Raw genomic sequence first — 26,914 nt, forward strand, 5'->3', positions numbered from 1 at the left:
ACAGGGTGTTGACCTTGCATTCCTATCTTGGTGCATGTAATTGGGACATAATTATCAGTCTTCCTCCAACTGTCTGACTTCCTTTAATTTGTTGTTGTACATTTTAAAAGATAAGTTTCATAAGTACGCTGTATCGTAGTTGCACAAGACGCTAAGTCATGTTGCAGAAGTTCTCTGACCCAGTCAACCTTTTGTCCCATTCAAGGTTCAAGGTTCATGGTTACTATTAAGCGCCAGGCTCTAAAACTCAGGACTTACAAAGTAGTGATGGGAATTCCAGCTCTTTTTAGAGAACCGGCTCCTTTGGCACGGCTCACTAAAAAGAGCCGGCTCTTTCGGCTCCCAAGTGGCTCCTCATTTTTTTTTTTGCTTAAATTAATTTATAACCAAATTATGTGTAAAATGAATATCTAATGTAAATACATGCATTATATCAAGTGTTTAGTATTTATATGGATTTATTAATATACTCAACATGGAACAGAGTGCTACAAAAATAAATTATAAAACACAAAAACAAAGACCCATCTTAATTAGACAAAAAGCTGCTTGATATGAAATGTTTAACTTTGCACAGTCTACACTCTGCCTTTGAACTATCACATTAAAATGTGTCCAAACTTTACTACGTTTCCTGTCACTCATATTTCTCACCCTTTCCAGTGTGTAGTCTCTTTCTATGTAGCGCCAAGGTCTCTCGCTCTCACGTCTCCCTCCCACCGGTTCACATGCTCACTGTGCTGTGTGTGTCTGTAACCCCTCCCTCCCCCTCCTGCTCAGTGTAGATACACAGATGCCACCACACATCTTGACCAATCACGCAGCTTTAACAGGAAAAAACGGGTCTGGCTCCCAATCAGGAGCCGGCTCCCGTCGTTCACTTCAAAGAGCCGGCTCTTAGAGCCAGATCGTTCGCAACCGACCCATCACTATTACAAAGTGCAGACGGAGCACGGTTTCAGGATCTATGCTGCAGAAGGAATACAGAAAGGATGTTGAGATCCAGAGCAGGACCCCAAATTGTCTGAGAAATTCTTTTAACAGTAAGTCAAGTGAGACTCAGGATTCCCACTTATAGCCTTTAGGACAGATACAAATGCATCAGGGGTTCGACTGAGAGAACTGAAGCTCTTCATTGTTAACTGCAGTTTATAATCTGCCAGGTGTTAACCACACATTCCTATCTTTGTTTGAGTACACGCAAAAAAATAAGTTTCATTAGCATGCAGGATCACAGTTGCACAAGACGCTAAGTCAAGTTGCAGAAGTACTCCATCATTACTATATATGGTGATAAAAGGTCAACTCAAGCATGAATACGCAAGTTTTCACAGCAAAAAATAAAATTATTTCCACACAGACACGTACTTGGGTCACCCCAGTCAAAAAACTCCGGACATGCCCCTACAGTGGATGAGAGGATGTGCTAACCTTCAAAAATAGATTACTCCTAATTCACCTGAGTCCTAGGGCTGGGTGATAAATCGATTTTATCGAGTAATTTGAATTTGTAGTTAAACTTTTTAGTTAAAATCGGTTTTCTCTTGAACTTCCACAGCACCGGTGCTCCCTTTGGGCTCCTGTAGGTCAGAGTGCGCTGACCCCTCCCCCCACCTCTCCACAGATACACACAACATGGCAGCACGCCAGGATGAGCTCCTCCCCAAAAAAGGCACAGTGTCGTCGGTTGTTTGGAACTGGTTTGGTTTTGTGGCATCCGACAGCGAACAAACCCCGACCCACTGCAAAGTTTGTTTGAAAGCTGTTGCAACCAAAGGTAGCAGTACGTCCAATTTATTCCAGCACCTCAAGCAGAGGCATGCAGCCGAGTGGGAGAAATGTTGCTCTCTGCAAGATATACAGGACCACAGCCCACAAACACCCGCTAAAAACAGTCTACAAAAAAATCGATTAAAATCTTAAATCGGGTTTGGTGTGAAAAAATCTGAGATTTTATTTTTAAGCCATATCGCCCATCCCTACTGTGTCCTGAGAGAGTACTATATCTTGTAACACGTTACTTATAGAAAGTGAATCACATCACCTGCGTGTGCAGCACATTTTACAATCACCACTTGTAAAGACGATAGAAATAGCTTTCAATAGGTAACAAATAGATTTGGAGTCAGTTAAGGACCGAATCAATAGGTGCAATGTAGCTGGTTGTAAAGGCAGGGCTCTATGAACAGAGGAGAATGTGACTTGAATTGGAGCAGCAGAAGAAGTTTTTAACTGGTTATAAAACTCAATTTAAGACTCTCTAGACAAATAAGACCATTAGTGAAATTATTTTGTACATAGTTATTCTTAATTATTGCCACCGGGTTGGATTAACCTTGAAATGAATGAAATGAGGTGGTGGAAACAATACCTCTTTTTGTCACTACGGGACACCAGAATCAACACAAAATGTAAGTTACCTGTATGAGCCTTAAATAAAGGTAAGTATTATCAGCACATTGTACGCAAAGTGTTTTACTATCATATCTGTTATAACTGCTGCATTAATGTGTATGTTGCATTTTACTCTTGAGATGTTCTCTCATTTGAACTATTTTACATACTGTTGCAATGCATCATATTCTGTAAGTTCAGTCCTGTTTTCTACCGAATCAAAGATGGATTTTAAATAGTTTATTTAGCTTGAGAGATTGGAGAATTTTTTCAACCCATAAAGCAACACTTCATCCTTCAGTTTATCACGAACATTCAACATTAATACTGGAGATACGTGGTTTTCACTGGACAGGAAGAGTATTGTAATCTGAAAAGTAACTAAAGCTGTCAGACAAATGTAGTGGAGTAAAAAGTACAATATTTCCCTCTGAGATGTAGATGTAAAGCAGCATAATAAATCAAATAGAGTAGAAGTACTTTGAATCTGGACTTCAGTATTTACACAGTGTGACTGATTATTTATAAAGTTGGATATGGTTCAGTACAAACTGAAATATACAGAAAGGACACTAGATGGCGCTCTGGGGCCACAGTAAATGAAGGGCTCATGCAAACAGAGATCAGAGGTCCCCACAGCAGAGAGCCTTTGGCTGTGTTCATACTTTATACACTTCTGTGAGGATATAAAGTAGGCGCTGTCTCGCAACTGTTACATTAAGACCACACGTTTGTTGAATTAGTCTGTGGCTTTCTGTGCCTTGCCCTAACTGCAAATGCCTGTGTCGGCACCAGTTCAGGATTAAAAGAGAAGAGAGAGAATAAAAAAAGAACAAACCAAATTATCTGTCAGTAATCCATTACACTTCCTGCATAGTCTAACCCCACCACAACTTCCTCCTTTGAGTATAACATGCTCACACAATGAGAGTAAATCAAGGGTCTTAAATGCACACATGCAATTAAATAGGGAGTATTCAGAAACCCCTTCAGGAGTTAACTATAACCTAATGAGAGTTGTTTCCCAAGACAATGCAGATTTATATGAGCAGACTCCTTTCGAGATGTGATCATAGACACAGACACATCTGTTGTCATGTTGCAGACCAGAAATGTGTCGCTGCTGTCAGACACAATTGATATGAACATATTTAGCTCTGGTGTGAGGGCCAACTTTCTTAAACCCTGCACAACCTGTTCGCTCTTCACATAGCATGACTGATTATACATCTGTGTGAAGGACAGTAGATAACGACAATGCTGAAACCTTCCGTCAAATTTAAATCCTCTGACGTGGGAATCTTTAATATCAGATCAACACTACGTGTACTACGTTTTTTTTCACAGACCAGCTTTTGTGCGTGGTGTCCTTTTACTGTCACTTTCAGACTTGCTTGTTAGGTAGGTTAGGTAGCCTGTCTATCAAACTGTCTGCAGACAGCGTCTCAACAAAAACCCTCTCACACCTGTTGGTGGAGTAAAACACAACCTTGGGGAAACCTTGGGTCAACCTCCTCTTCAATTTATCTTGCCTGTAACATAATGTAACACTAGTTAAAGTAAAGTATGTAAATGAATTTATAATATCTTGGTCTTAGTCCAGAAGGATCTATGCACTGTTTAGCCTAGTTATCATTTGTATAGTTATTTTCTATTTTAGCTTGTTATTAATGCAGTTAATAAACCACCCTGGTCATTTTATTTCAATGTGGTGACTCCTTTCAAGTCTGAGTCTCAGTGATCTGTTATGTTATAGATGTCTATATACATGTAGCTGGATTAAAAAAAGTTATGGTTATCTTACTTTGTTGCACAACAAATATTAAATAAATGATGGAATTGTACTTAAAAGTTAGCCATGGTGCCTAGCAGCATTTAGAGAAAGTTCAACTTTAACTTCACATTTTAATTTTTTTTATCTACCTGCCTGTGAGAGATGTTCATTCTGGTATTTGCTTGCCACAGGAAGGTGCTTGTTGAAATTGATTTCTGTACAATGTTTGTATGTTTATGTTATTCTCTCACTTTCACCCTGTCAGTCAAGCCACTTCTTTCTTTATGGACGTGGGATGTATAGGGCATTGTTTATATCCCATTAATCCTATTTATGCACTTTTGAAGAAGGTTTGGCTGTAATTTTCTCCTGTTCACTGCCTGATGTTGACAACAAGGACACAGACATCTTAGTTTCAAAATGCAGCCACCTCATTTGTCACAATCACAATATTAAATAGTAAGAGTAAAGAACTATTGCCGAATTACACAGTGTGACTGAACATTTATGAAGTTCGATATGGTTCGGTCCAGTTTTGTCTTCTTGGTGTCGTCGTGTAGAGTTTGATGGATGTGTGTGTAATTCATTCTCTGTAAAGATAAAATAACCACTTCACACACAGTGTTTGCAGTCAGGCTGTTCTGCAGTTTATTTCATTCACATTTTACAAATCATGTACATTTACTTTGTGTCTTCCATCTGAAGCCATTCAAAGGACACTCATCCAGTGTCCTATCATTGTAACAAATGAAATTACACTAAAAGTATAGTACAGTAAAATGTAAATAATTTGCTCAGATTGAAGCTTAAAAGAAAAAGGGGGCAGTGGGGTAGGCTACAATATAAGATTGATGCCCAATGTAGAAGCTAGAGGGCCAGATGTGGGAGTGAAAGGGGCAGAGCTTGAAATGGGAAGGGCATACATGATTAAATTCAGGTTGGGCAATCGCAGCCACGTTGGTTTGCAAATTGTGGGTAAAGCCCAGTAACAGTTGTGTCAAGAGGACACCTACTGTTAGTAAACGCATCAATTCTCAGGTTATTATTGAGCTCTCTCAGGGTCCTGGTGCGCATATGTTGGTTTGGACGTGTATCTGCTACATTGTTGCCCCAGAACGCACTCGCTATCCACGCGTTGCTCTCGGCACTGAAGCAGCAGAAGGCGGACCAGAGCTGGGAGGGAATATTAACCCTGCCATTGAGTTTGTTTTTGTTGGGGTCTTTCTCGTCTTCAGCGCTGGGAATTGCTCCCACCGCCACAAAGGCTTGTCTACGACCATTGTTGTCCGCGCAGTATCTCTGCATAACACATTTGACACACCTCTCCATTCTGCCCCAGCTTTCCCCATTGAATGCTGTTATTTGTGGAGCGACGTTGGTCAGGGTGAAGGTGGATATTTTGTCATCTTGATTGAACGCATGAGTACTTGGAAAAAAATGGCCCCTGTTATACTGTATACCTGCAGCGTAATCTGTTTCCCCGGCTTGGTTTTGGTAGACTTTTTTTGCCTCTACATCCACCATGTTCTTGCTGGCGGCCTTTTCATCTTCCAGCTGTAAGAGTCAAAGACCAAGTTAATGAAGGCTGATATCCATAAAGTAAATTAAGCGTACATTAACAATCATATTTAATGAATCAATCTTATTGCTTTGTGCTATAGAGCTTCACTGCTGTCAGTGAGCCACATTGTTGCAGACATTGAAATTGTTTTAAACAATTTAAAGTGACAGAGACATTGATCATTAATGAACGTCTCTATAATTGTGACATTTTAACTATCCTGGCTAATTGTACTCTCTGGGAAGATATAAAGAGCCATGAGCACACACTGTAATTTAATTAAACTCAGTCTCACATACACATTACTGCTGCACCAAATATTCACTAGACAACCAAATGTGGATTAATCCGCCACTGAAAATAGTCCAAACAAATGAACAGTTTTCTCCTATTTGAGTAGCATTTGATAAAGAACACTTGTGTTTTAGGAAATTACTGAACCTTATTAAATAAAACTAGATATTTGTGAGCAGATCTTTTTACTGCTGCAGACAGAGTGGAGAAGTCAGAAAGTATTGTTGCTGTTGGCTTTTTAATGGATTTTTCTGACAATAACAAAAACAGAATATCACCAGTGTGACGTTGCAGCCTGGAGTCTCTGCTTAAAGAGAAAACCATAAACTAACCTCTGACAGCTGTTTTAATATTAGAGGGTCCAACCAGGGTTGAACAAACTGTCAGTAGACCAGTGTCCTCTACATGAAAGTGCAGTGAAAGTAGTTGTATGATTGTTATTCCTTATAGTGGTAGATTACAATTATTGTTATTAGTAGTTAATAGTCGTAGTATTTCTATGGATGTGGATGCACGAGTGGCACACAAAATACAATATCGCTGTATGTTTATTAATTCAGTCTTTTATGAACCAGAGAAAGAAAAACACACCTGTGGTTCGATCTTCCAGAGTTCCCCTTGAGGTCTTGCCCCTCCGTTGTCCCCTCTGTACACGTAAGCAGAAAACACTGGAATCCTGTTCTGTGTGTCGTAGAGCGTCAGATACCTTCTCACATTATTGTAAGTCTGGCAAATGAGTTTGTATCGGTTCTGTTTCTGGATGTTCTTGCCGACTACGATGCCTGGGATCTGTGGCGGATTTCCCTGAAGGAGAAACCCTTCACACAAAGAAAATGCATGTAGCACCTCAGCCACTGTGGGAACAGTGGACAGGAAGAGGAAGGCAGCGAGGAACCAGAGAGACCCTGTCTTCAGTTTCACCATCTTCAGACACTGTATCATTGATCAGAGGAGAGAACAAACACAATCAATCATTAGAGTTAAGTTAGGTTGCAGTTATGGTATAATCATATAATCCAGTTTACAGATCAAAAAACATGTTTTAGGGTGTAGTACCTGTATAGCTTTTCTAGATCAAGAAGTAGGAGAATTTTCTCAACCCATAAAAGAACACTTCATCCTAACAAATTCTTTTACTTTAAACTCACATAAATTTTTCAGATATGCTCCGAATCCTCTTCCGTTGTACAGAGTCATGATATTCATGATGATGTTGGAAAATTCAAACGGGGAGCTTTTATTTTTCCTCATTAAAAAATGTTTTTTTCATTATATGATTTAATAAATAATCAAATCTGTAACAAATAACAAACTTTATCAAATCAAACTGCTGAAAACACTTACTTCATATAAATATAAAAATAACAGCTTCACATTTTAATCAAAATGTGAGGGAAAAAGCCTAAAATCAATATATACAGCAGAAGATAAAACTTACAACAGGCTTCCCAAAACTCTTCTAGAAGGCGTCTTTGTGTTTACGCAGCAGTGGAAACCAGAAGGTCCTCCTCAAATATTAAACAAGCTGGTGGAGGAAGTCTAATTTACACTTATACCTGCTGAAGTCTCCAAAATATACTCAGAAAAATACTCTGGAGTCTGCAGAATCAAATGAGAAAGAGTCAAAGTCAATACAGCAATAAACCTGAGTGTGGTCCAGACTAACCTTGTGCTCAAAAACACCTTCTTATATATTGACTTACAGCCTGCTCCTTGCAACTTGTCAAACATTGAATCATTTTGGGCCTCATGCCAGCCTGCCTGCCTTGTTCTGAGAAGGAGGAAGGAAAAAAGCAACCAGGGAAAAACCCTGTGTTTGCTTTTTTCCTTTGTGGCTTCTCTGTTTGTTTTAAAAAGAACATACACAAGCTTTAATTCATACAGGTTTAACACAGTAAACATAATTTATAACAAAATGTGAATAAATTCACTTATCCGTCTAACATTTATGTCATTTCAGTTGTATTTTACCACAGTAAGAGGCTGTCGCGGGTTCAGTTTTAAAGTGAAGATACATGTATCATGTGCAACTAGATGGCCTAATGCATTCATTAGTACCACGCAATGCTAGTTTATCAGGAATAGGAATAAATAAAACTCCAAATGTATGCAAAATGTTGGTTATGGCACAACTGGTGTGTTGGAAATCTGTCTTAAATAAACACAAAAAATAATAAACTGTGAGTAACAGAGGTCCCCACAGCAGAGCACTTTTGGCTGTGTTCATACTTTATACACTTCTGTGAGGATATAAACGAGGCGCTGTCTCACAACTGTTACATTAAGACCACACGTTTGTTGAATTAGTCTGTGGCTTTCTGTGCCTTGCCCTAACTGCAAATGCCTGTGTTGGCACCAGTTCAGGATTAAAAGAAAAGAGAGAGAAGAAAAAAAGCACGAACCAAATTATCTGTCAATAATCCATTACACTTCCTGCATAGTCTAACCCCACCACAACTTCCTCCTTTGAGTATAACATGCTCACACAATGAGAGTAAATCAAGTGCCTTAAATTTGTGGACAATAACCTCCATTAGCATCATTCTCTGCAATAAAAGTGCAACAAGATGTTAATCACTGCACATACTCCTCCTTAACTGTCAGTTAGCTGATCCGACACCATTTTATTCTGCAGTATTATGAGTCTCATGCTGGTTGTCTCACCTCTGATAGCCTCTGTAGAAGAGTCTCCATGCGCAGTAACAACTTTCCAGAGGCAGGTCTGGAGAAATATTCATGGGGTGGCATGGAGACATTAAAGGGGGGCAGAAATGCTGATTTAATGTCTAACAATCATACATATCAATATTTGTTTAAAAAGTCCCCAAATTAAGGTATTTGATCTCAAGAACATTGTGGCACAGTATTGTCTTAGATTAATACCAAGATACTTGCCACTCTTCAGTGCTGCACTAACAAAAAGAGTACCACTGTCACTGCTTATTTTACCTGGAATTCTCCATTTAGGAATAATCTGTCTGATCAAAACTTGAGCTACAGCTTCCGTCTTCTGTTTTGAGTTTAAAAAAGCCTCCACCCACTTACTGTTTTTACTGACAATGACCAAACAATACCTCTTTCCTTCACAAGGTGTTAACTCAATGATCAAAAGGTTTTACTGGAGGTGGGTGTGCACTTTGAGGCATTGGGATGCTCCTGTCTACTTTGTAATTTGCACAGACGACACATTATTGGCAACATTTTTGGCCTAAATCAGCAAAGCCTTTTGTGAACCAATATCTATCTAATTCTGTACACATCCCTCGTTTTGAGGCATGATCTTTATCATACGTCAACAACAAATATTTACATACAGAAACCGGTTCTGGAAGCTAGATGGCATCCAACAACTCAGGGACAATCTTGTGGTGTGTGATAAGTTTACCTGATGATGTTAGAAACTTTCTGTGTTGCCAAGTGGACCTTAATGATATACTACTCCAAATACTTACCTGCTATCTGTGTAAATGTTGGCTCTTTATATTATCTTCAGTCTTTATTGTGTGATTATTGTTATCTTCTGTTTTTATTTTGATTTATTCTGTTTTTTCTGTACGTTTTTGGACCATTTTTGATATGAATATTTTACTGTAATATATTTTGAAAGACCCATCAATGGGAGTCAGATATACAATCAAATTCTAAAATACTATTCATGCTAAAGTCATCCAACCTAGTACGCAGCTGCCCCATTGAGATGTGCTAAACATATTAAGGCATGTCTGCAATAGCGCTGCCATGTGGTCGGTTATTTAGTGTTTTGGAAATTCTAATACTTAAAATAAATCTAAATAAATCCCCTGTGCATCTTACAGGGCTGAAATAAAATATTTTTTTTCAGCAAATCCACTGAATTGTGACATAAGTTTCCCTTCCTGCAACATATAGTCTATTCCACAAATCACAATATCTTTTTCTACTATATCACGTTTCAAACAGCGTTCAGATCGGTCAAACAAGTCTACAGTGACCATAAATGTCTTAATATAATTAGTACTCTATGTTTGAAAATGTTTGATCAAACATCACCAAAATATTTGACGATACCAGCAGAAAGACATGGCGTCGCAGAGTCACCATGTGGTTGGTTATTAATCATTTTACATTTTTCCTAATAACTCATGAACCGGATTAGAAGAAACATTTTTGTGCAATGAGTGCCTTGGATTATGCCAATTTTACTGTAGGTCAGTGCTGTAGATACAGGGGCATCTATGTGGTTAATATAATAGTAACAATAATGATATTATCAATATTTACTGTATTTCAAAAGTTTTAGTGAAGGCCAATAATTTGATACTAATTGTCTAATAAATAAAGATTTGACCAATAAAGCAACACTTCATCCTTCAGTTTATCACAAACATTCAACATCAATACTGGAGTAAAGATAAAATCACCACTTCACACACAGTGTTTGCAGTCAGGCTGTTCTGCAGTTTATTTCATTCACATTTTACAAATCATGTACATTTACTTTGTGTCTTCCATCTGAAGCCATTCAAAGGACACTCATCCAGTGTCCTATCATTGTAACAAATGAAATTACACCAAAAGTATAGTGAAGTAAAATGTAAATAATTTGCTCAGATTGAAGCTTAAAAGAAAAAGGGGGCAGTGGGGTAGGCTACAATATAAGATTGATGTCCAATGTAGAAGCTAGAGGGCCAGATGTGGCAGTGAAAGGGGCAGAGCTTGAAATGGGAAGGGCATACATGATTAAATTCAGGTTGGGCAATCGCAGCCACGTTGGTTTGCAAATTGTGGGTAAAGCCCAGCAACAGTTGTGTCGAGAGGACACCTACTGTTAGTAAACGCATCAATTCTCAGGTTATTATTGAGCTCTCTCAGGGTCCTGGGGCGCATATGTTGGTTTGGACGTATATCTGCTACATTGTTGCCCCAGAACGCACTCGCTATCCACGCGTTGCTCTCGGCACTGAAGCAGCAGAAGGCGGACCAGAGCTGGGTGGGAATATTAACCCTGCCGTTGAGATTGTTGTTGCCGGGTTGTGCTCCCACCGCCAGAAAGGCTTGTCTACGACCATTGTTGTCCGCGCAGTATCTCTGCATAACACATTTGACACACCTCTCCATTCTGCCCCAGCTTTCCCCATTGAATGCTGTTATTTGTGGAGCGACGTTGGTCAGGGTGAAGGTGGATATTTTTTCATCTCGATCGAACGCATGAGTACTTGGAAAAAAATGGCCCCTGTTATACTGTGGACCTTGAGCGTAATCTATTTCCCCGGCCTGGTTGGGGTAGACTTTTCTTGCCTCTACATCCGCCATGTTCCTGTTGTTGTTGGTTGATCTCTCATCCAGCTGTAAGAGTCAAAGACCAAGTTAATGAAGGCTGATATCCATAAAATAAATTAAGCGTACATTAACAATTATATTTAATGAATCAATCTTATTCCTTTGTGCTATAGAGCTTCACTGCTGTCAGTGAGCCACATTGTTGCTGACATGTTTTTGAAATTGTTTTATACAATTTAAAGTGACAGAGACATTGATCATTAATGAACATTTCTGTAATTGTGACAGTTTAACTATCCTGGCAAATTTTTAACTGTAATACCTGGGCAGATATAAAGAACCATGAACACACACTGTAATTTAATTTACCTCAGTCTCACAGACACAGTCCTGCTGCACCAAATACTCACTACATCACCAGTATAATAATGAGAATAATCCACCACTGAAAATAGTCCAAAACAAATTATTTACTCCTACAATATATATAAACAACTATATATCTGTGAGCAGATCTTTGCTACTGCTGCAGACAGAGTGGAGAAGTCAGAAAGTATTGTTGCTGTTGGCTTTTTAATGGATTTTTCTGACAATAACAAAAACAGAATATCACCAGTGTGACGCTGCAGCCTGGAGTCTCTGCTTAAAGAGAAAACCATAAACTAACCTCTGACAGCTGTTTTATTATTAGAGGGTCCAACCAGGGTTGAACAAACTGTCAGTAGACCAGTGTCCTCTACATGAAAGTGCAGTGAAAGTAGTTGTATGATTGTTATTCCTTATAGTGGTAGATTACAATTATTGTTATTAGTAGTTAATAGTCGTAGTATTTCTATGGATGTGGATGCACGAGTGGCACACAAAATACAATATCACTGTATGTTTATTAATTCAGTCTTTTATGAACCAGAGAAAGAAAAACACACCTGTGGTTCGATCTTCCAGAGTTCCCCTTGAGGTCTTGCCCCTCCGTTGTCCCCTCTGTACACGTAAGCAGAAAACACTGGAATCCTGTTCCTGGTGTCGTAGAGCGTCAGATACCTTCTCACATTATTGTAAGTCTGGCAAATGGGTTTGTATCGGTTCTGGTTCTGGATGTTCCTGCCGTTCACGATGCCTGGGATCTGTGGCGGATTTCCCTGAAGGAGAAACCCTTCACACAAAGAAAATGCATGTTGCACCTCAGCCACTGTGGGAACAGTGGACAGGAAGAGGAAGGCAGCGAGGAACCAGAGAGACCTTGTCTTCAGTTTCACCATCTTCAGACACTGTATCATTGATCAGAGGAGAGAACAAACACAATCAATCATTAGAGTTAAGTTAGGTTGCAGTTACACATATAGTTTATTCTCTTTAGTTAAGTTTCTTAAGTTGACTTTTGACTGAAGATGTAGAGTTGAACATTTGTCTTGTCTTCTCTTGTAGAAAGAGTTTGGAGGGGCTGGTGTAATTTATTCATTATTTGCATATGCTTTATACATTAACAGCTCTATTTTGATCTTATTGGATTTTAACAGTTTTTCGATGATATCAGAGGGTTATACTGACTGAAATAAATCTCTTTCTCTATATAATTTATATGAGTTCTGAGTTTATATTCTGAATTTAGAAAAGACTTCTGTCTTAATATATCGTAGATAACCTCTCAAAATTGTTACATTTTAAGGGAGTCTTTATTCTCAAAATTCTGATTAAAAAATTTTGACTTAAAACTGAGAAAGACTGGTAATGAGTCATCATATTGATATTCAAAATTATTTACAGAGAAATGTTCAAATATGTCTAGAAATAAAGAATTGTAGATTAGATCATGGTTGTAGCATTTCTTTGCAGAAAAGATAAAACTCACCACCTCCCACAAATCTTCCAAATGGCGTCTTTGTGTTTATGAAGCAGTGGAAACCAGAAGGTCTTCCACAAAGATGGATGAAAGTTTGCGGAGGGAGTCTAATTTATACAGAAAATGTAGCAGATTATGACAGAGGGCGTGTCCATAGGGCGGCGATTCTGATTGGCCACCGAAGGTACCACCTCATCATCCTAACCCCTTCCTCTCTGCACTGTCTCTCAGAGGCTGTAGGAGGCTCTGTTTTAAAGTGCAGATATTGGTATCAGATGAACCTAGATGACCAAACGCATCCATTGGTACCAACTAGCTCATGATACTGTGTCAGGAAGGGGGCTAAATAGTGCTAAAAATGAGATTAAATTAGACTGTGCTTTTAGTGGCCTAGCACCTTTAGATGTTTAATATAACGTCTCCATTAGACTTCATCTATAGTCTGTTATATTTATCCACTCAACTGGCACACACAATTTTAAAAGGGGCCTTTGTCCTCTGACCTCAAGATATCTGAATGTGAATATGTTCTGTGGGCACCCATCAATGTCCTCTTTATGAACATGCTTACTTTATACTAATCCCATGCAGTTTATTGAATACTGTGTAAATATAATGCCACTGGGGTCCAACTTACACTGTTTAACCAGAACTGAACCTCTTCAGTGTATGTAGCAGTTTATACTCTGCAGGGTGTTAACTGTGCCTTCCTATGTTGGTGCATGTACTTGGGACATAGCTATCAGTCTTCCTCCAACTGTATCACTTCCCTTAATTTGTTGTTGTACATCAAAAAATAAGTTTCAGAAGCACCCTGTATTAGAGTTGCACAAGACACTAAGTTAAGTTGCAGAAGTAGTACTCTATATCTATATATGGTGATAAAATCCCAACACAAGCACGATACAGAGGTTTGCGCAAAATACAGTTATTTCAACACATACACATACTTGGGTCAGTTGAAAAAGGACATGACCCTGCAGTGGATGAGAGGATGTGCTAACGTTCAGTAATAGATTACTCTTAATTCACCTGTGTCCTGAGAAAGACTTCAAGATGTGTTGGCAAGTTGACTAAATTAAAGCGTTACTTGTAGAAATCAGTATTACCTTTGTGTGCAGCACATTTTACAATGGCCACTTGTGAAGACAAGAGAAATGGTCTTCAAGGTAACAAATAGAGTTACAGATATTATAATATTGGATTGGTTAACGAGATGATGTCTTAAAACTAAAATCATAGTTGACGTCAAACACTTCAATCAGTCTATTCACCATTTAAGTTCATCAATGGGTGCATTGTAGTTGATTGTAAAGCCAGTGCTCTATGAACAGTTATCAGAGTTAGAGCTAGTGTTGGGTTACAGAAGTGATCAGATGTGACACACAGATTGAACTTCACAATTGCAATCCATAACTATAGGGCTTATTGGTCAATTAGAATAGCTGTAATTATAATGGCTGGCCAACAGAAGCTGTTCCTGAAGGCATATAATAATCTGGTACTGATGTGAGAGCAGCCTTTAGGACTCTGAATACAGATGTCTTGTTTTGAGGTCATTGTTCAGATTGCCCAGAGCGGCAGCACAAACAACATAGTCCATTTCAGTGTATGAGCACTGCTGTAGTGTGTGGAGGAGTTACTTTTGACATGTGCATAGTAGTATTGTTCTTTATTTACTTGATAGTTAATAAAGATTCAATTTAGTCAACTTGCCAATAATACTACATTACAGAGGACAGGACCGATATAGGACAGAGGTTAGTGCTGTAGATATAAGGCATAGGTCACTGCTGTAGATGCAGGTAAGAGGTCTATACTGTCATTTCGATTCATATAAAAGTAAATTTGTCTTTCAGAGATAATAATTGATAAAGATTTTATTGACTCCATTTGATAATAATACCTAAATTACAGAGGTTAGGATGGATACAGGTCAGAGATCTGTACCGTTTATTTGTTTTAAATAATAGTAACAATAAGGATATTGTTGCATAGGTCGGTGCTGTAGATACAGGTCAAAGGTCTGTACTGTCTATTTGATTTGCATATTGATATTATTAATATCAGCTTTATTAAGTTTTAGTGCCAACAATTTGACAATAATAGTATGATTGCTGCCTTCATTGTTATCTTTAGTCTTTATTTAGTTTATCAGTCTTTTTCTTCTCCTGTACGTCGTAATGGATTACAGTAAAAACAGAACAAACCTGTCGTGTATCAGAATCAGAATCAGAATCAGAATCAGAATTTTGTTTATTGCCAAGTAGGTTTTTACGCCTACGCCTACACATATACAAATACAAATATACAAATATACAATTATTCAAATCACACAAAAATCACACAGAAAATTAAAGTACTTTGAAAAAATAAATAGAAGAAGAGAAAGAGAAAGCAGTGCAGAAGAACGTGGGTGCATTAATGTAATGCATACTTTATGTACAGGGTGGGTATAAGAGTCAATGACAGTGGGTAATCCGGGCCTTGTTAAGGAGGCCAGCTGCAGACGGGAAGAAACTGTTTTTATGGCGAGACGTTTTAGTCCTGATGGACCGCAGCCTCCTGCCAGAGGGAGGTATCTCAAAGAGATTGTGACCGGGGTGGGAGGGGTCAGCCACAATCTTACCTGCACGCTTCCTGGTCCTAGAGGCGTACAGGTCCTGGAGGGATGGCAGATTGCAGCCGATCACCTTCTCAGCTGATCGAATGATACGCTGCAGTCTGCCCTTGTCCTTGGCAGTGGCCGCAGCGTACCAGATGGTGATGGATGAGGTGATGATGGACTTGATGATGGCGGTGTAGAAGTGCACCATCAGTTGTTTTCCTTTTAGATGTGAGAATCCAAATGTCACTGTGGCCAAACAGACACAATAGAGCAGAACACATCAAGCCCCTAATTGGATGAGACAGAAATCAGATGAGATATAACCAGATGGCTTCAGATGTCCCTCTGAACATAATACAATCAGGATGATGGTCACAAACATGTTACTTTGATTGATTGATTGATTGATTTATCACACAGGAAGTTTTTAACAAGAAATAATCCTGATTTCTGTGATAAAACTGCTATGATGTCAAAAAATATGGTATCATGTGATTAAACTGGTCACACATATCAACGCTGAGTGAATTACTGTTGCTTTAGACTACCCTATGTGTGTTTTGAAGTCACACCTATAAAATGATTAATTACTTGAGCTGTGGAGAGACAGACTAGACTAGTCTCGTAGGGAAGTATTCATCAGAGAAATCACCTGTTGAGGTCTGATTGAAAACCTTCAGACTGGTTGACTTTGCCAAGTATGGAAGCTTTATTTCATGTCTGTTTGGTGCCACTCTTTTTGCGGTGTGATACTGTAATGATAGTAACTAAAGTATTTTTTTGTAACACACATATCAGACAAATTCTTTCATCGATAGGTCCAGTGAGATTCCCAGTGATAGCTTTTATTACAAATATAATGCCATTGGGGTCCAACTCACATTGTTTTACCAGAACTGAAGCTCTTCAGTGTATACTTTAGTTTATAGTCTGCATCTTGGTGCATGTAATTGGGACATAACTGTCAGTCTTACTCCAACTGTCTGACTTCCTTTAATTTGTTGTTGTACCTTTTAAAAGAGAAGCTTTCATAAGTACGCTGTATCGTAGTTGCACAAAACGCCAAGTTTGCCAAAGTCAAGTTGCAGACGTACTCTATCATTACTATATATGGTGATAAAATGTAAACTCAAGCATGAATACACAAGTTTTCACAGCACAAAATAAAATTACACATACTTGGGTCACCCCAGTAAAAAAACTCCGGACATGCCCCTGCAGTGGATGAGAGGATGTGCTAACCTTCAATAATAGATTACTCCTAATTCACCTGTGTCCTGAGAGAGACTTCAAGATGCAGCTTGTTTAGTAATTTATCTTGTAACACGTTACTTATAGAAAGTAGTTTTTAACTAGTTATGAAACTCAATTTAAGACTGATGTCTCTAAACCGGAGGTACTGCAGGGGGGTCGCGAAAGTTTTGGTTGATTAGACATTTTTTTTATATTTTTTAATTTTTTCCACAAATTGAAATGTCCTTTAAATACACATTAACATGAATCCAACACACTGTAGTGAACAGATATGGAGGCAGAAGATGTCTTTCAGTCAGCAATGCACACATTCAGCGACACACAGGAGCTCTTTCAAGCTGGGCACCGGTTCATTCACAACACCTGTCCCATCAACGAGGAATCAGAATCAGAAATACTTTATACTACTTTCATTACGTTACTCCATATGTAATAGAATATATATACTGTATATACAGTATAATTAAAGTCACACTTTCAAATGTGCAAAAATGGCAAGTGTAAAGTGGTCGCAGGCTTCTTCTTCAGCAGAGGCACATAGTCAGAGGGAGGGATGAAGATGATGATGTCGTGCGGGCTCTCTCTCGGTAGATGATGTGGACGGAGTCCAACGGCAGCAGTTCATCATCCCGTCCACAGAGCAGTTCGCTCTCGGTACAATACCGGTCTGCCCGGTCGGTGTGGAGGACATGGACAGGGACGGTCCGTAATGTCTCAGTGAAACACATCAGGCTTCAATCACTCGGCTTCAATCTTCTCCATAAACCCGTCCCGTCTCCACCTTCCTCTCTTCCCCCGACGTTGCTTCCCTCCTCTTCATCCCCGGTGTGTTTCCTCCAGAGTTCAGCTGGTCAATCAGCGGCTCTGTCCACTGTACCGGCCGCCCTTAGATCAGCTGTTCTCCGGAGTAAACAACGGCAGCTGTCCCGGTGGAAGCTTTGGCCGAGAGCCCAGTCATATGATGCTTGCAGCTAGTGCTTATGTTTGGATCGAAAAAATTAAAAAATGGATCGTTGTGTAACACGACAAAAAAAACAAACAAACCCACAATTACAAAAGAGACAGGCCTTCCCTCCACCTCAGAAACCAGTACCTGCTGTAGGCCCCGCAGCTGTAACGGGTAAGCGTAAAAGAGAGAAGACCCGAAAATACACAGACAACTATCTGAAGTTTGGGTTTACCTTCAAGGAGACAGATGACATTGAATTTCCAATGTGTGTCATTTGTTTTACTGTGCTGTCAAACGAGTCTATGAAGCCATCAAAGCTGCAGCGTCACTTGGAGACAACCCACAGCCACTTAAAAGACAAACCCGTTGGATACTTCCAAACTTGTCTCAAATCCCTCCAAGGTCAACAGACATTGATGAGAAAGTCAGCCACAGTTGGTGAGCTAGCTTTGAAATGCTCTTATCAAGTTGCTCTTCGGATTGCCCAAAAGAAAGAGCCATACACACTTGGAGAGGATTTAATATTGCCTTCCGCAACTGATATGTGTAAAACAATGTATGGGAATGATATTGACATTAATAAACTGAAAACTGTTCCATTGTCGGACACAACCATTGCTCGCCGTATTGACGAGATGGCATCAGATGTGAGGGTGCAACTGACAGAGAAGCTGAGATTGGCAGATGTATTACAGCTGGATGACTCAACGGATGTGCCAAAGGACGCGCAGCTTCTGGCGTTTGTGCGCTTTGTGGATCAAAATGAAATGCAGGAGGAATTTTTGTTTTGTAAGCGCCTTCCTGAACGCACAACAAGTGCTACATTTTCAAAGTGATTGACGCTTTCTTCAGAGAAAATGACATTTCATGGGCAAAATGTGTTGCACTGTGCACCGACGGCGCAAGAGCCATGGCTGGATTAAAAAGTGGCCTAATCGCGCTTGTCAGGGATGTGGCTCCAGAGGTGATTTGGACGCACTGCATGTTGCACAGAGAGTCACTTGTTGCCAAGGACATGAGCGCTGAACTGTCTGATGTCATGGGCTCGGCCGTGAAAGTTGTGAATATAGTCAAGAAGAGTGCTTTGCAAACATGACTCTTCTCTTATCTCTGTGCTGCTGAAGGAGAAGAGCACACTGGGCTACTGTACCATTCTCAGGTGCGCTGGCTTTCACGCGGAACAGTGTTTAGGAACTACTTTTCTGAGGCCGACTCCTGGCGCAGGGACAAGACATGGATACAGTTTCCATTCAGAGACAACGCAGCAGGATCAGCTCATTGAACTGTCCACTGACAGCACGTACAGAAACATATATGAAACTAAACCACTCACCCAGTTTTGGATATCTTGCCAGAAAGACTTTCCACAACTGGCAGCAAAAGCAATGATGAGCCTGTTGCCCTTTGCTACAACATATCTTTGTGAAAGTGGATTTTCCTCACTCACCTACCTGAAAAACAAATACAGGTCAAGACTGCAGCCTGAGGCTGATATGACTCTCTGCCTCACAACCTCCACACGTCCAAGGTTAGACAAGTTGTGTGCTACTCATCAGGGTCAGACATCTCACTAATGTGGGAGTATGTATGCCATCCATAGATGGTTTGAGGATTCACTGCCCATACTACATGTAACCAACATTACAGCATTAATATGTTTGTTTTTATATGTCAGAACTGTTTGTTTTGATGGTAAACTTGTATTTATACAGTAAAATATGGATTAAAACTCAAATATTTACCTTGATAGTAGTGTATATATTTCTTTTTTACTTTTACTTTAGTTTAGTTTATGTTTTCTATGTTTAAAATTAAAACATGAATCTGTCAGTTGTGTTAATAGTTTAGTATTGTATGCAATATAACAGGTATGTTTATGCATGCCAGTGGCACTAACAAGCATCACTAATTTTCCACATTTATGTTTTAAAAATGTCCATTTGAATAGCTTTTATGCATGATTACATGCAATTGACAGACATTGTTGATCTTGGCAGGTATCAGTTTATTGTGTTATGTTATTTTTATGAATGGCAGTGGCTTGGCCACCCTACTCACTGTACCTTGCACGTTTAAAATAAAAACATGAATATACGAACCTGTGTATTATTTGAATATCTTAGTATTGAATAACAATAACAAGGCACATTTATACATGGCACTATAGGACCAGTTTAATATAAAACACAATTTTATACAATATATATAAGTAGGGGGTCCCCGCTCCATCTCTCCATCAGTTTGGGGGTCCTTGGCCTGGAAAACGTTGAAGACCCCTGCTCTAAACAAATAAGACCATTAGTGAAATTATTTCTATACAGTTCTTCTTAATGAATGCCACCGGGTTGGAATAACCTTGAAATGAATGAAATGAGGTGGTGTAAACAATACCTCTTTTTGTCACCAGGGGACACCAGAATCAACACAAAATGTAAGTTACCTGTAGGAGTCTTAAATAAAGGTAAGTATTATCAGCACATTGTACGCAAAGTGTTTTACTATCATATCTGTTATAACTGCTGCATTAATGTGTATGTTGCATTTTACTCTTGAGATGTTTACGGTTGAGATCATTTGAACTATTTTACATACTGTTGCAATGCATCATATTCTGTAAGGTCAGTCCTGTTTTCTACCGAATCAAAGATGGATTTTAAATAGTTTATTTAGCTTGAGAGACTGGAGAATTTTTTCAACCCATAAAGCAACACTTCATCCTTCAGTTTATCACGAACATTCAACATCAATACTGGAGATACGTGGTTTTCACTGGACAGGAAGAGTATTGTAATCTGAAAAGTAACTAAAGCTGTCAGACAAATGTAGTGGAGTAAAAAGTACAATATTTCCCTCTGAGATGTAGATGTAATGTTGTATAATATGGAAATCATTGAAGTAGAGTAGAAGTACCTTGAATCTGGACTTCAGTATTTACACAGTGTGACTGATTATTTATAAAGTTGGATATGGTTCAGTACAAACTGAAAAATACAGAAAGGACACTAGATGGCGCTCTGGGGCCACAGTAAATGAAGGGCTCATACAGAGTCTTTAAAAAATATTCAGGATAGATCAAAGAAGGATTGATGAGACGTTGATAGAAGCTCAGTTTTGTCTTCTTGTTGTCGTCCTGTAGAGTTTGATGGATGTGTGTGTAATTCATTCTCTGCAAAGATAAAATAACCACTTCACACACAGTGTTTGCAGTCAGGCTGTTCTGCACTTTATTTCATTCACATTTTACAAATCATGTACATTTACTTTGTGTCTTCCATCTGAAGCCATTCGAAGAACACTCATCCAGTGTCCTATCATTGTAACAAATGAAATTACACTAAAAGTATAGTACAGTAAAATATAAATAAATTGCTCAGATTGAAGCTTAAAAGAAAAAGGGGGCGGGGTTGTGGGGTACAATATAAGACTGACACCTGGTGTTGAAGCTAGAGGGCCAGATGTGGAGGTGAAAGGGGCAGAGCTTGACATGGGAAGGGCATACATGGTTAAATTCAGGTTGGGCAATTACAGTTGTTTTGGTTTGCAAATTCTGGGTAAAGCCCAGCAACAGTTGTGTCGAGAGGACAAACGGAAGGCAAGTCTTGCCCGGTTGGAGGAAACACATCAATTCTCAGGTTATCACAGAGCTCTCTCAGGGTCCTGGTCTGCATATGTTGTTTTGGGCGTGTATCTGCTACATTGTTGCCCCAGAACGCACTCGCTATCCACGCGTTCCTGTCGGCACTGAAGCAGCAGAATGCGGACCAGAGCTGGGTGGGAATATTAACCCTGCCGTTGAGATTGTTGTTGCCGGGTTGTGCTCCCACCACCACAAATCTCCATTCTGCCCCAGCTTTTCCCATTGAATGCCTTTATTTGTGGAACGATGTTGGTCAGGGTGAAGGTGGATATTTTGTCATCTTGGTTGAACGCATGAGAGCTTGGAAATAAATGGCCCCTGTCAAACCCCAGTCCATTCTTTCTGTAATCAATGTCTCCGGCCTGGTTGTTGTAGATTCCGTTTCTTTCTACATTCACCATGTTGTTGCCCCCTCTGTTCTCAAGCTGTAAGAGTCAGAGACCAAGTTAATGAAGGCTGATATCCATAAAGTAAATTAAGCGTACATTAACAATTATATTTAATGAATCAATCTTATTGCTTTGTGCTATAGAGCTTCACTGCTGTCAGTGAGCCACATTGTTGCTGACATGTTTTTGAAATTGTTTTATACAATTTAAGTGACAGAGACATTGATCATTAATGACTAATTAATTATCATTTCTGTAATTGTGACAGTTTAACTATCCTGGCTAATTTTTAACTGTAATACCTGGGCAGATATAAAGAACCATGAACACACACTAATTTCATTTAACTCACATACACAGTCCTTCTGCACCAAATCCTCACTGCATCACCAGTATAATAATAATAATAATAATAATCCACCACTGATAATATTCCAAAACAAATGAACAGTTTTCCCCTATTTGAGTAGCATTTGATAAAAAACACTTGTGTTTTAGGAAATTACTGAACCTTTTTAAATAAAACTATATATCTGTGAGCAGATCTTTTTACTGCTGCAGACAGAGTGGAGAAGTCAGAAAGTATTGTTGCTGTTGGCTTTTTAATGGATTTTTCTGACAATAACAAAAACAGAATATCACCAGTGTGACGCTGCAGCCTGGAGTCTCTGCTTAAAGAGAAAACCATAAACTAACCTCTGACAGCTGTTTTAATATTAGAGGGTCCAACCAGGGTTGAACAAACTGTCAGTAGACCAGTGTCCTCTACATGAAAGTGCAGTGAAAGTAGTTGTATGATTGTTATTCCTTATAGTGGTAGATTACAATTATTGTTATTAGTAGTTAATAGTTGAAGTATTTCTATGGATGTGGATACACGAGTGGCACAGAAAATACAATATCACTGTATGTTTATTAATTCAGTCTTTTATGAATCAGAGAAAGAAAAACACACCTGTGGCTCGATCTTCCATTTATTGTATCTCGTCCCTTTTCCATCCTCTCTGTACACGTAAGCAGAAAACACTGGAATCCTGTTCTGGGTGTCGTAGAGCGTCAGAAACCTTCTCACATCATTGTAAGTCTGGCAAATGGGTTTGTATCGGTTCTGGTTCTGGATGTCCCTGCCGACTATGATGTCTGGGATCTGTGGAGGCGTTCCCTGAAGGAGAAACTCTTCACACAGGGACACCTCCTCTACCACCTCAGCCACTGTGGGAACAGTGGACAGGAAGAGGAAGGCAGCGAGGAACCAGAGAGACCCTGTCTTCAGTTTCACCATCTTCAGACACTGTATCATTGATCAGAGGAGAGAACAAACACAATCAATCATTAGAGTTAAGTTAGGTTGCAGTTATGGTATTATCATATAATTCAGTTTACAGATAAAAAAAAAAGTCAGACTGATTGTATACACATATAGTTTATTTTCTTTAGTTTGAATCACAGCAGAAAAGTTGGACTCTTTGAATAATAATAATCAATCAGGCTAATTCATAATTTGCAGGAAATGAGAAGCTTTCTGTCTGTCCCTGAAACCAAGAACCCTTCATTTAAAAGTAATTGAGGGGGGCAACAGTAACTGTAACAGTAACAACATTTAAAACAAAAGGTAAAATAGCTTTTCTTTATATTTTACTTTTCAGAACTTACAGTATATCAATCTAAGTTCTTCCTGGTCTTCATATTAAATATGTTTAAAAAATGAAGTGTTCAAGGTCAGCATTAGCATTTCTTTTTTGACAGGAAAATTGCAATTTTTTTTATGTGCAGTTTATATACAGAACTGTTACAACATACATTTCTAATCAATAATCCAAAAAGTACATTATATCAAATCAAACTGTTAAAATTAATCAAAAGTAAATTAATCCTCACTGGATTTTCAATGCCAAATTTGAAGGAAAAAAGCCTGAAATGAATATAAATTCATTTGACAGGGGAAGATAAAAACTCACCACCTCCCACAAATCTTCCAAACAGCGTCTTTGTGTTTATGCAGCAGTGGAAACCATAACGTCTTCCTCAAAAATGAAAGAAGCTTGTGGAGGGAGTCTAAATTATACGGAAGATTCAGTAGATTATGACGGGGCGTGTCTAGGAGGGGGGTCCTGAAATCTCATTAGCCACCCCTTACATCTGATTGGCCACCCCAGGTACCACCCAATTATCTTTACCTCTTCCTAAGAAAGGGGGCTGTCACCCAACTGCCCCTTTACCCTAACCGCCAGTTCCCGCTTTGTCACCAGTTCACTGGTGTTAAAAGAGACAAATACCAAGAAAAAAACAGGAACATAATTAGAATATGGTTTTAGTGGCATAGCACCTTTGATATATTTAATACAACTTCTCCCTTCTACTTCATGTAAAGTCTCAGTTGCATTTTTCCACTAAACTACACGTCCATTTTCAAAGAGGTCTCTTACCCTCTGACCTCCCGATATCTGAATGAAAATGGGTTCTCTGGGTGCCCAACAATGTCCCCTTTACAAACTGCTAATCCCACGCAGTTGTTTGCATGCGGTATAAATGTGTTATCTTTTGCCTAGTGTAATATTTCTACATACTGGGGTCCATAAAGAGTATTGTGAAATTGTGTATGACTAAAAAGCTGAGACTCTTGTGGATTTAATGAGCCCAAAATGTATTCATGTGTGATGATGTTTGTCGCCATAGTAGCCTTTCCATTGTACTAAGACCCTTTTTGGAAACTCAACCTTACTGTATAAAATGAGCTGTTGTGACCTCTCGGATAATCACACCTTAATTAAACTGAACAACCACAAACTAGAGACCGAGGGCAACCAGAGGATGGATGGTTTGTTAAGGTATAATGACAATAAGGACCGTACAGTCTGTTTATATATATGCCATGTAACATGATTCTATCGGGTTAATGATACCTTGTCTCTTTACCCACAAGGCCTACTTTGTAGAAAGAATACTGAATCAGAACTAAAATTCACCACTATGTGAAATATAGAATCATGAGGTAATGAGGCCAAATTACGAGTAACAACAGTCAAAATTGGATTTTAGGAGAGACACCTTTTTGTGTACCAATAACTGATCACTTCTAGAGGTCGTATATTGATTTTAGTGTGACACAACTACATTTGTTTTCAAAGTCACTTTATGTGGAGGAACTAAAATGACAAAGTAAATGTTCTTTTATGCAGAGCACATAAACCATTAGTGAGGAAACAACTGCACTCAGTAGGTGTGAACTGCTCAAATGAAGTGTGAATGTCTGATGCATGCAGAACTGTGCATGTGTGTGTGTGTGTGTGTGTGTGTGTCTGTTATCAGACAGTTTAAAGCATAACAAAACTCTTCAGTTTCAGAGGCACACTAGGGGCTGTTTTAGGCAGATTAAATCTACTAAAACTCACCACTGAATTTGAAGATTAAAAATAACAGCTCAGTGCAGTTAGATTTGATATCAGTCTTATACATCATTGCAGCAGGTGAAAGAGACAAATTCATTTTTGTGGCCTGCAACACAGAAGAAATACTGATTCCTGCTATTCATTGTTATAATGTATGTATGGATTGAACATGCTGTGAGAGAAACCAGCAAATTGTGTGTGCTTGATCAAAGATTTTGAGACATGCCGTGTGTATAGCAGTGCAGCTCGAGTTGACTTCCTGAAATAGCTCGCAGGCTTTGCTCCATTCATGTAATGAATTTACTTCAAGTTACTTTTGGATTATCTCACCACCAAATAAACACAAGAGAAAATAAATATCCATACGATGACTTTTACATATTTTATAAGACAACAAAAAAATTTAACCTTAGAAAAGAAAATGGAAACCAAGATTCTTTTTACAGTGTGTCCTCTGCTCAGAGTATTTTCTTTTATTTGACAAATTCAGGAAGTTACAGAGGACAGGACAGATACAGGACAGAGGTCAGTGCTGTAGATACAGGGCATAGGTCAGTTCTGTAGATAGTGCTATAGATGTCAGTGGTCTGTACTGTCTACTTGATTCATATAATAGTAACAATAGTGATCTTCTTATTAGTATTAACTTTATTTTGTGTCCTAGACAGTTACTAAAGATTTGATTGAGCCCATTTCACAGTAATACTAAGTTACAGAGGTCAGTACAGATACAGGACAGAGGTCAGTGCTGTAGATACAGGGCCTCTGTACTCTAAAAGGAGCTGACGGGGATGGACGGACAGGAAGAGGAAGGCAGTGAGGAACCACAGAGAGACCTTGTTTTCAGTGACGTCATCTTCAAACACTGCTTTGACGATGACGTCACCTTTTGACGATTGGGTAGTGGTGGTGGTGCAGTAGAAGATAATGGTCTCCGAGAGGTGCTGGTGCCACAATGCCTGCTATATCTGTCAATACCACATCTGCTCTTCTGGCCTCTACATCTGGCAAAGTCGCTCTGACAACTAACAATCCCTCAACTACTATTTTTGCAACTATAAGTACCCCTATACCCACAATTACAGAAAAACTACACACTACCATTAAATCAACAACCAACAAACTGTTACTAACAATTCTGCTATTGCCATTTGTACTACTACTAGGAAATACTAACGCAAGCAGAAACCTTGGAATCTTCAATTAAAACCACTAAGACATTTGCAAATATCTATAAAAGTCACATCAAAAGTTTACATTTTCCACCGAGTACAACAATAATGAACATTAATAGTGTCGTTTTAGCTGGTCACTGGTTCTGTGTGTGTGTGTGTGTGTGTGTGTGTGTGTGTGTGTGTGGCAGCAGTATCGGATGCAGAGGGGTGTTTGTGTGCGTGCAGTCGTGCATAAACAGCTCGGCTAATGTGGAAGGAGAGGCGAGACGTCATGGATCAAAAGTGAGCACACACACACACACACACACACACACACACACACACACACACACACACACACAGCAGTCAGAAGTCAGCAGTTGTACTTTTACCATCAGCCAGCGGACTGAAC

General features: G+C 39.1%; 2 protein-coding genes across 11 annotated transcripts in view; both read right to left on the bottom strand.

Annotated features, from left to right (window-relative positions):
* The window catches only part of LOC127359603 (endonuclease domain-containing 1 protein-like), a 30,487-nt gene extending 6,505 nt beyond the window's left edge, over positions 1–23,982 (bottom strand). Inside the window, exons 1-4 of one of the 10 annotated variants that reach the window (XM_051393550.1) lie at positions 13,132–13,258; positions 12,324–12,550; positions 6,615–6,729; positions 5,178–5,722 (exon numbers count right to left, since the gene is read on the bottom strand). In XM_051393550.1, the coding sequence (XP_051249510.1) occupies positions 5,178–5,722; positions 6,615–6,729; positions 12,324–12,541 (878 nt within the window). In that variant the 5' untranslated portion in view covers positions 12,542–12,550; positions 13,132–13,258. Of the gene's footprint in view, positions 1–5,177; positions 5,723–6,614; positions 6,957–7,461; positions 7,725–10,439; positions 11,349–12,208; positions 12,551–13,131; positions 13,272–23,917 lie in introns of those variants that run through there. The other 9 variants (XM_051393548.1, XM_051393549.1, XM_051393546.1 and 6 more) reach the window with 9 other exon arrangements.
* LOC127359596 (endonuclease domain-containing 1 protein-like) lies at positions 21,134–23,241 on the bottom strand. The gene is made up of 2 exons (XM_051393526.1): positions 22,915–23,241; positions 21,134–21,995 (listed from the first exon to the last, which is right to left on the bottom strand). The coding sequence occupies exons 1-2, from the start codon at positions 23,239–23,241 to the stop codon at positions 21,714–21,716; spliced, it is 609 nt and encodes a 202-aa protein (XP_051249486.1). The 3' UTR covers positions 21,134–21,713.
* Positions 23,983–26,914: the final 2,932 nt, after the last annotated feature.

The sequence above is a fragment of the Dicentrarchus labrax genome, unplaced genomic scaffold (assembly GCF_905237075.1).
Source record: "Dicentrarchus labrax unplaced genomic scaffold, dlabrax2021, whole genome shotgun sequence".
In the NCBI taxonomy this organism is placed as follows: domain Eukaryota; kingdom Metazoa; phylum Chordata; class Actinopteri; family Moronidae; genus Dicentrarchus; species Dicentrarchus labrax.